At 36.8% G+C, this 10,731-nt stretch overlaps 1 protein-coding gene across 1 annotated transcript; it reads right to left on the bottom strand.

Annotated features, from left to right (window-relative positions):
- Nucleotides 1–2,054: 2,054 nt before the first annotated feature.
- LOC103368828 (high choriolytic enzyme 2-like) lies at nucleotides 2,055–8,926 on the bottom strand. The gene is made up of 9 exons (XM_008297322.1): nucleotides 8,803–8,926; nucleotides 8,135–8,162; nucleotides 7,975–8,025; nucleotides 7,048–7,179; nucleotides 4,464–4,581; nucleotides 4,203–4,381; nucleotides 3,674–3,755; nucleotides 2,716–2,840; nucleotides 2,055–2,623 (listed from the first exon to the last, which is right to left on the bottom strand). The coding sequence occupies exons 1-9, from the start codon at nucleotides 8,854–8,856 to the stop codon at nucleotides 2,619–2,621; spliced, it is 774 nt and encodes a 257-aa protein (XP_008295544.1). The 5' UTR covers nucleotides 8,857–8,926; the 3' UTR covers nucleotides 2,055–2,618.
- Nucleotides 8,927–10,731: the final 1,805 nt, after the last annotated feature.

Below are 10,731 nucleotides of genomic sequence, written 5' to 3'. Positions count from 1 at the left end.
CTGAATAATGAATAAAGTCTGATTGATTGATTTTGATAGAAACTCAGAGGGCAGTTATTACCACATATTTACTGTCATTTTTTTGATGATGAACCGCCAACATCTCAAACCTTCAGTTGTTCAAGATTCAAATCAAACTGATTCGCATGGTTCCCAATAAATCAGTTTCTATTTTGTTTTTGATCACATCAGACGTTCCTCCTGCTCAGATAATCGCTCCGTTCTCATGTTGCTGAGGAACCGTGTCCCAGAAAAGCATCGATCACATGAGCCCAACAGTCATGTAATATTTACCAGGAGACTGGAAGCTGTAAAATTTCCTGCCTCTTGCTCACACGCACACACACACACACACACACACACACACACACACACACACTCAGACACTGTGGGGATTACTGCTGTTTATCTGTACACACTAGTGTGAGTGTGTGAACGCCTGCAGCACAGTAGATGAGAGGGACGCCTCTCAAAATAAAGCTTTCTGCAGAGAGGCACTTTCTGCCGGCGCTAAAAAATTCTCCTAATTTTAGTTTAGCTTTTCTTTTTTTTTTTTTTGTGTCCCTGATGAGAGCTGAGTCGAGTCCCAGCGCTGCTCACTGATGAGTCACTTGAGTCGAATAAACAGCCGAGCGGCAAAGAGAGAGAAACAAGAAAAAAAAACGAAGACAGAGAAATGGATGTGAATCATTTGGATCATGGAGACGAAGAATACTTTGCTTTCTAAGTACGCTGTCGCCAAAACTGAAATATGTAGTTTTTGAGACTTAAAAAACCTCCTTGTCTGCTTTTTTTTCTGTCCTGAAGCTTCATCGGCCATCATTCAGCATTTAATAACTGATTTTAACCGTTCAGGAGTAAAAACACTGATATCAGCCACATTANAGGGCGAACAGATGCATAGACCAGCTGTGACGGGCAAACAGGTTGTTTAATCCAGGTGTAGTAATAATCTGCGTCTTTAAATACTGAGAGATTGAACTTTTTAAAGAGATTTCTAAGAGATAAAATCAAGTGATATTCAGATTCAGTCGGTTACATCTCAGATCTGCTTTGGCAAAGAGAAGAACATAAAACCAAATGTTTTTGGTAAAGCAATTTATTGCTCAGTGACGCAATCCAAAAAATGTGGCCAAGCTGCTAAATCAACAAAACCAAAGAACTGCAAGAAGTAGCTGCGACAGTCGAAGGTTGAAGAAGGTGGAAAGACTGTTTAATCCAGAAAACATCTGAAATTATAATAATAATACATTTATTTATAAAGCACTTCCAATCAAAGATATAGACATAGAGATCGAAACAATGCAGAAAACATATACAAACATACTGAAACACTAGAAAGGACATCAGTAAAACAAACAATTTAAACCTCATACGCAACAGTAAACAAGTGGGTCTTCAACTTTACTTTAAATACATCCATGCAAGATGTCTACCTGATTTCAACAGGTCGACTGTTCCACAATGTTGGTACACGAAAAGAAAAAGGCTGTTTAGATTATTTGCATAACAACAAAAAGAGATCAGAAAAGAACACAAAATTCGACCCAAAGGTGTCCAAAGGTGTCAGAGAGAGAAAACAGGGGACCCAGTACAGACTCTTGTGGTACCCCAAGTCTAACAACACAGGACTCAGAGTGTCTTAAACGTTAAGAGATTACTTTTGTTGTTGTTTTTAGATTCCTAAGATAAAAAAAAGTAGTATTCGGATTCAGTCGATGATTATGTGTCTGGGTTGAAGCAATTAAGTTACTTTTTGCCACTAAATTGAAATTTTTCTTTGCATGACCCCATTTTTTTCTTCTGAATCTCTGCTCTGGTAACTCTTCTACAGGAAAGTTTTGTCTGATGGTGGTTTTTTTTAAGCTGCATTCTTACATCTGGAACAGTTTGAAAGTCCAGAAGACATTAAAAAAAANATGGATGGATGGGGCACAATATGAGACTTCTAAAAAGCTTAATCTTGATCCCAGAAGGCTGCCATCAGGTGTGTTCTGTGTTAGAGTTTGTGAACACGCAGACAAACTGTAAAATAATGAAAGATTGCTGCCTCCTTTAGGTGAAAATGTAGAATTTTATTGAGCAAATGTTTCAGTTCATAAAGAAATGAACGCAAACTCATTGATCATATATCAGAAATTGCAAAATATCCTAAATGAAAATGAAAGATAACAAAAGTAATCATCAAATCAGTAAAGTAATTAATAAGATCTAACTATGACATTGAAAAAAATGTTGTCTAATCAAAATGCAGTCTGACCTCTGCAGAAACAGACGCTGCACCATCAGGTGTGACTGCAGTTTTTTTTTGTTTTTAACAAAGACAAAAAGTTCTGCCTCCTTCTCAAGGAAGCTCCTTAAAAAAAACTCACATGTTGATTTGCAGATAATGACGTCAGGTCAAAAACAAAAATCACGTTCAACCAAAAGTACACCAAATTCAACAGGAGCTGACCTGGAAATGAGGCTGAACTTTGCATCTCTACATCACAGACAGTATAAACAAACACACAGCACATTTTCTGTCGCTCTGAGGGGATTTTGGAACAGAACCAGGTCTTCATCCTGATGAGCTGCAGGTCCAAGCATCCGCAGGTCGACTCTTTTTCTCGCTGTCATCAATCTGGTTTCGGAGAAAACGTGAAACCCGGTGAGCAGCGAGAAGTGTTTTTATATTTCCACAGTTTGATTTGACTTTTCCGTGTTTGTACTCACAGCATCTGTAAAGCCGCTTGACGCGCTGGACGTCGTTGTAGCTCATGTAGGTTGCTCGGCCAAAGTTCAGGTTGGGATTGGACCTGGCGACGATGGTGGGCTGGCCGTTCTTAGAGAAAGCGTACCTGAAGGAAAACAGTTTGGGTTTAGAGAGCTGCAACGATCAATACAATATAGATTTATGTTTAATATAATGCTGTAAAAACCTGTCCTTAATATTTACGTTTTTTTAAATTCAGTATCAAGTGTAACATAAAATTTTCATGTGCAATATTTCATTTTCAACTCATTGTTCAGATGCAAAATCTCATCTTCACGTGCAATATGTTGAATAAATGTGCAACAATTCCTGCTCAGCAATGTCTATGTAATGAGAATATTTCAGGTATTTTTATTTTATTTCCAGATGATTCATTGTCATGTGTGAGATTACTTATTGCCTTAGAATAATTTTAAGGATTACTTTTTGCTGTTTTTCTATTTAGCTTACTTATTTTCACTTCTATATCACACCTATACTCACTATGTTGTTGCTTTTCTACCTTTAGGGACTGCATTTCCTACGTTCTCTCTTTTTTTATTATTCTGATCAATATCTGGCACAAGAACTTCCTGCAGGATGAATAAAGCCTTAGATTAGCTGAGCTTAATTAGTCTGGTATCTTTTCATTTCATATAATATTAGAGAGTCTTCACTTCTTCAGTGTTGCTATTTTAGTCATATTTTGAATGCAGGACTTTTAGTATTTTCACTGTGTGACATCAGTGCTGCTGCTTCAGTAAAGTCTTTGACACGTCTTCCACCTTAAACAACAAGCTTCCTAAATCTACACTCGACAAATAAACAGCAAAATACGAAGCTGTGGAACTGCAACAAAACCAAAACCAAGAAACTGTCTGTGGTTGAACCGAACTGCTGACTGAAAACAAACCTGCACACATTCACACAGACACTCACTTGCTGTAATGCATGACGGAGTTGTAGTCGTAGCGAGTCCACAGGTTGTTGGTCTGCAGCCTGCGGAAGTTGTGTTGTTTACCTTCACGGGAAACAAGAACGGACAGAATGTGTGAGTGCAGGTGTGAATTCAGCCGCAACGGGTGGAGATTATTATCGTCAGTGTTTGTAAGTGATGTTACAGAAACATTTTAGGGGTCAAATGTAAACTCTGTGACCACAGACAAGACTGAAGTACATGAATTTAACCCAGCAGCAGATTTGAACTTAATTTATCAAAACAATAAACTGTAAAAGCAAACAGGAGATTTCATTAGAAAAAACAGTCAACAATCAGATTCAAGCTGTGATTTCATTAAGATCACTTTTTTCTACCCTTAAAAAATGTGGTTGAAAATTTCATGTTTGTACTAAATTCTGTTAAAAAACTAAATTTACGGTATTCTAAAGTCATCTCCTTATCTAACCCGTCCATCCTCATCATCTCATATAAAACTGTGAAATGGAAGTTTCTGTGGGTTCAGCTGACCTGACTGGATGTTCTGATAGAGGATCCGGACGTATCGGTCCCTGTCGGACCGGACCTGCTCGTGGGCGAAGCCGAGAGCGTGAAGAACCTCGTGCTGGATGGTTCCTGTGTACAAACAGCCGTTCCTCCTCAGGGACACGAGCTGCCGTCCGCCCTGACGGCCCATGTAGGACCAGCACCTGAACACAGAGCAGCATCAGTGAGAAACATGACGACGTGGCGGAGACGAGGTCCGGCCTTGTGCTGTCTCTGAGCTCCTACCCGCTTCCAGAGAAGAAGTAGAGGTAGCTGTAATGTCTCCTCCTCCACACGAAGCGGATGCAGGTGGTTCTGTGGAAGGTCAGCAGGGCTCTGATGATGAAGCTGCGCTGGGCCCGGCCTGCAAGATGGAGAAGCCTTAATATCTGATGTCTCATCTTTTGTCTCAGGTGAACACAGAGCTGACAAGTTCTTCCTTCATCCTCTTTAGAGACGCTGCAGGAGCAGGACGCTGAACATCGTCTGGGACTCCTCACACCTTCTCCATAAACCGTTTGAACTGCTGCCATCATTAAAGGAAGAACCTCCAGACTGATGAACAGCTTCCGTCCACAAGCTGCCAGAATGCTGAATTGCTGATCCAGATATGTAAACACTTGTTTATTTAAATTTATTTAAGTTATTGGATCCTGAAGACGCTCTCTCTCATCGTGCCTGTACTACTGTGTATGTACAGCAAAATGACAATAAACTGGATTTGATTTGGATTTGATTTATAATCAGCTTCTGCTTCTCTTCACTTTCAGTTTGATCTTCGTTTTTTTTCTTTAATACAATTAACCTTTGAAATTTCTTACAGTCACTGTAAGAAGATATGATTGTCTTGCACATGAAGCCATAAAAGTTAATAAGAACCATCCTGGTGCATTAAGGAGGAGGATTAAGCACAAATCAGTTGTGGGACTGAAATAGAAAAATAGAATAAAACTTTATTTATACCTTCGGTGTAAACCTTAGAGAAACTGTTGAAGTGACTCATGTCTATAAAATGATGTAGAACTGGACCAGAAAACGGATAAAAAACCAACAATGAAATAACAGATTCCAGATAAAACAGGTGAAATGAAAAGAATGAAGGATTTCTGTAGAACAAAGACGCTGTGATGCTGTAAACCTGCACGTCTGCTTTTGCAATTACATAACTTCTTATTTAAACGGTTCATGCTCAACACTGAAACCAGTTTTTCCAGCCGTCAATGAGAAAACAAAGGATTTGTTTGGGGGAAACTGGAGACAGCTTAAAGGGCTTTTCCTCTTTCAGCACCACGGACAGCGTCTGTGCTGGTTTACCGTCGCTACGTTAAAAAAGAAAAGGCAAAATTCACAAAAGTCACTCAAATAACTAGAAACTGAAAAAAGTAATAATAAATAAAAATTTGCTAAATTATAATTTAGTGAAATAAGATGTTGCTTTTGAATTGTGGTTGAAAAGAATAATTTAAAAAATAAATAAATAAAAAACTCTCCCAGACAAATTAGAGCACTTTGCTGATGAGCAGTGAAATCAGAATACCTGTCAACAGATGCAGAAGTCTGACCGAGAGTTACAGAAAACACCTGATGATGGCAGTGATTGGCTCAAAGGGTTGTTCAACTAAATATTAGTTTACGGGTCCCATCAGGCTTGTTTGCTTTGTTTTTTTTCTATTTCTGTTGAACCACAATTCAAACCAATGTCATGATTTAATTAAATCTTAATTTATTATTACTTTTGTCTGATTTTTTTCCATCTTTAATGGGAGGCTATGAATACATTTGAGGACGACTGTATGTATGTTCAGTTCCTGATTCTGCCACAAGATCAAACTGAAGAGAAGCAACTTAAAGGTTTTACTTCTGAATTTAACACAGAATGAAGAGAAAGTAGGTGTAAAGTTACTGAATCAATAAACTCACACGTGACCTTAAAATCTTCAGGATGAGGGTGAAGCATGACAATAATAATACATTTACATTTATTAACTCTCAGTAGTTTAGTTTATAATATGGCTGGGAAGCTAATTATTAGCCTAAAATGCTCAAATCTCTCCTCGTCATGGATTTCATGGTAATGAAACATATATTCTGGAGGATAAATGTAACATATTGTGCACAAAAGAGAACAGCAACGTGCTTCGTTTCAAATATTTAAAGAAAAAAAATTGATATTGCAGAAAAATTCTATTTTAACTTATCTAGAATATAATGAAGGGACTCAGAGTCATGACTCATAATTTACACTTTCATTGGGATATCATTACTATCCTGAATAAATGTTAATAAAACAATGAATAACATCTCTGAGTGTTTGAAACTTGGCTATCTAACAGTAGTTGTCCACAGATTAATTTATTCAATTCAAACTGAACGAGTCAACTTGCTACAAATAAGATTAAAAACAAACAAACAAAAAAAATCACCTATGAAGCTGTTTGTAGCCCACGATTATCTGACTTTATGACCTTTAACATCCCAGGGAATCATGGGAAATGCAGTTCCAAAACATTCAATAAAGGAATAAAATGTCATTTTTATGCTGCACTATGAATTTATATTTTGATTTAAGTGAAATTTCTCGACTGTATTTACTTTAAAAACTACTTATTTAATGTAATCCAAACATATGATTGAACACAAGTGACTTCTCGGTGTTTGTCTGCTAGTTTAAGTGACTCCAACAACAACAACAACGACAACAACAACAACAGTATTTTTGCACATCGCTCAAAGAGTGTCGTGTTCTCTAACAACCTCTGAAGGGAGTCTGTATTTGAACCAAACAAAGCTCGTGTTGGTGGCTTTTAAGAGTCAGAGTTGAGTTTCTTACTGTATGAGGAGGAGATATAAATGGGAATGTAGACGTAGCGTCCGTATTTTCTCCACTTGCAGCCTCTGGATGTGCATGGAACCGCATTCCTGGTCGAAGGCATCATGATGTCGTCGTGCAGCAGAGGCGACGCTGCAGCGCAACACACAGACAGAAGATCAGCGTGGTGGAGTTCAAACCAGGCAATGAAAACCATCATTATGGGAGCTAGCATCTGTCTGTCAAACTGTTTGTTGATGCACATTTTGAGTGAAGTCATTTAGAAACCGACAAGCATTTGTTTAAAATGTGTGTATAAATGTATGTGCATGTACAAATAGATAAATAAGTCAATTATAATAATAAAAATAAAATATTCTAATAATAGTAATATAATAATAATAATACAATGTGACAATAACAGCAACATAATAATAATGAAAATAATAGAAGTAATACAAATTATAAAAGTAATAAAACATATAAAATTGAACTAAACTCTGATAAGGATAAAGAAAAATGAAATAAGAAGGAATGAGAACAATGAAACTAATAAATAAAACATGTGCATATACATATAAACATGAACATCCCACATTCATCCTGTAGCAGCTGAAGACGCAAATGTTTTTGAATTATTCACTGAAAAACCTCTTAATTTATTAACTAGTCATCATAACTGTTGGCAGGTAACTGTCTGTTATTCATCAATGTTCATAGCAGTCAGCTTTTTTATTTTTCTGGTAATCCAATTAGGTTTTTTTTTTCCTGCTGTTTGCTTTTTTTTTTTGCAGCTACCACACAGAAACTTTCATATGTAATGTTCAACCCGTCATCTTTTATCTCAGGTGAACACAGAGCTGACAAATCTCTCCTCCATCCTCTTTATTATCAGCTGCAGTATCTGTATTCTAGCCAGACAGAAGAGTCGGCTACTGGAAAACTTACTTAGGTTTTCGTTGACTTTTGAGATGATGTCGGTGACGCTCAGAGACTCTCCTGAGGGGAAAAAAGGCAGCAGTTTAACTTTTAAATCCTTCACATGTCAGACGTCAGACAGAAAAGATCAAGTCTGACTTCCAACAAATCCTGTTTCTGTTTAACTCACCGTTTTGATCCTCCGCCGTTATCGTTCCCTGCAACACAAAGATGCACAATTACACAATTTTCAGCCACGTTTTCTACCTGTTGCTGTCAAACAAATGTGGCTGCAGGGGGTTCGTAAAGCTGAATTATGTCAAAAATGCAAGTTCAGATTCGCTGCCGGTTTGTTTGTCACTCAGTCAGGTTGACATATTGAGGACTGACGGGTTTTCACAGGTCAAGTTTAACATCATACATCGAGTCAGAGAAGAAGATTTCACTGGGATTCAGGGACTATGAGCCTTTTAAATACTGAGACAAGATGCATTTGTCTTTAATTCTGCATTTATTTGCATTAATCTTGCACTAAGAGACTTCTGATTAATTGTGTTGCCAAAATTGCAATCAGAATAAGAATTAATCTAACTGTATTCTATGAATTTAAATGAATTAGTGCACATTTAAAGCAGTAATTTCTCATTTAAAAAAGACACAAAACAGGACAGAAGACCAAATCATCTGTGCCTGTGTGCAGCATCAGCAGGATGAAAGTCCTCTGAGAGCCTTTCTGCTTTAAATTTTGCATTAACTTCTCAATTTTGTGCCACAAATCGACGCAGAAAAGCCACAAAAATCCCCAGAATGCAGGAAAATTCAGCGTTTGATGCTCAGAAATGTTAAAATCAAACTTACCTGAGCGACGGCCGCCACCCAGAGGAAGACGAGGAGGAGGAAGGCTGGTTTCATGATGCTGGTTCGCTCAGTGATGTGAAGCAGCAGGTGAGAGCAGCTGACCTGCTGTTCAGGTGTCTGATGCTGGATGCTGCAGGTGTTCGGCTGCTCTTCTTTTTAAAGGAAACTCACCTGGCTTTGGCTCCGCCTCCTCCAATGATGTTTCAAGGTCACTTGTCAATCACAGGTTGTTGTTTTTTTTTTTCTTAAGTGATGTCAAGTTGAAAAACTGAACCGATGATGTTTTCCAAGAAGGAAATTAGTGAAGGAATGCCGGCTTCAAGGAAGTCCTCAGATCATTTATTAAATGCAGTGAAATGTTTGATCACTGATGCATTAGTGTATAAATCACACTTTATTTCACTAAAACATGATTAAACTGATATATTTAATTGTAGTTTGGTGCATAAATTAGAAAGAAAAATCCTCATTTATGAGCTCATCACATTTTTGTAGATGCAGGTTCTTATAGTTGGTGGATTAATAAAATGTAATCAAGCAAAAGTGTCATAAAACAGAAACATGCAACAATACAAATACTCCTTTTGTATTTTTCTATCATTTTTGTTATGTTACAACAACAATAGAGTCGATTTTTGTGGAGTAAAGCTGAATTTACCGTCTTAATTACATTTGGACCGATAAAAATACATCAAATTCTAACTGATGATCATATTTTTACTATAAAATTTAAACTAATTAGGGCTTTTATTTAGCACACTAATACAGTTTTCCCTCTGAAACGCAGTCAGTTCAGTTTTTTATGATGCAGTCGCAGAAGTGAAAGAAGTCCTCAGACCTCTAATTATTACAACAAATAGCAATAAAACATGTTTTCTTTCACTTAGAGCTCATTTATGTGAAGATCAGTTTACCGTCTTCATTACATTTGGCTGGAATAAACTATAAAAATACATCAAGTTCATGATGTTCTCTATTTAAAATCTTAACATTTAAAGTTACTAGTGTTTACAGTAGTAAATAAATAGAGTATTTCCCTCTGGAATGTTGCCGAGTACAAGTATAGTAAAATAAAAATATGCAAGAAGCTAAAGATTGTAGTTTTTATGATGTCGTGGTTTTGTAAAAGTAGGAATATTAACGTTTAAAATACTCAGTTACTATTAAATCACTGCAAATCTTAATCAAGCAACAGTATGTGAGTATTATGCACATAAAGAATAAAAGTTAAAGTATCCATGAAACACCAGAACATGCTCTGTGAGTGTTTTATTGTCACATATTTTACTGATGCAGTTGTTTACCTACAGTTCATTGCTTTCATTATGTCATGATAAAGCGTTTCAAACCCTAATGTGCAGGAGTAAATAAAGCTGCTAAATACATGTAGGGCAGTAAAAAGTTTCTCTGTTAAATGTACCAGAGCCAAGTAGGATGACATCAGATCCCTCAGAATTGCATCTAACTCGATTTATTTTATGCATTAAAAGAAAAGAAAAGCAACATCTAAACATTTACCCTCCAGGTAAAGACACAGAAATAACAAAGCTGTGACTGTATTCAGTGTAATTAAATCAGAAACACGTCAGCAAAGTGTTTAATTGACGTGTTTGATCCTGTAATGAGGCTGTTTTTAATCGGGTCGCGTGTCGACGGCAGAATTCATGTGAACCGATGAGTCACTTTTAAACAAAGAGAAGCTCAGCAGGAAACTCTGTTTGTTTTATTTAACCAAAGTAAAAAGAAACTGAGAAAAATCAAGCCAGACAGAACTCTTGTTTGTACTTTTGTTGGGTTTTTTTCATCATTTTGAGTCTTTTTATGAACTTTTTGAGTATTTTCATGTTCACATTTTTTCCTTTTTTTAGTCATTTTGTATCTTTTTGTTCATTTTTTTCTGACTTGTGGTCATTTTGTGTTTCTTTTAGT

Source organism: Stegastes partitus, unplaced genomic scaffold (genome assembly GCF_000690725.1).
Source record: "Stegastes partitus isolate 25-593 unplaced genomic scaffold, Stegastes_partitus-1.0.2 Scaffold1209, whole genome shotgun sequence".
NCBI classification, from domain to species: domain Eukaryota; kingdom Metazoa; phylum Chordata; class Actinopteri; family Pomacentridae; genus Stegastes; species Stegastes partitus.
The sequence above is the reverse complement of the archived record's forward strand: the minus strand, read 5'-3'. Positions and strand labels throughout refer to the sequence as shown.

Excerpts from the sequence above, each read along its gene's own strand:
- LOC103368828 (XM_008297322.1), bottom strand. The coding sequence starts at position 8,856 with ATGAAACCAGCCTTCCTCCTCCTCGTCTTCCTCTGGGTGGCGGCCGTC. Across the intron at positions 8,163-8,802 it reads GGGTGGCGGCCGTCGCTCAG|GGAACGATAACGGCGGAGGA; the intron begins GTAAGTTTGATT and ends TTTGTGTTGCAG. Across the intron at positions 4,382-4,463 it reads TACTTCTTCTCTGGAAGCGG|GTGCTGGTCCTACATGGGCC; the intron begins GTAGGAGCTCAG and ends CTCTGTGTTCAG.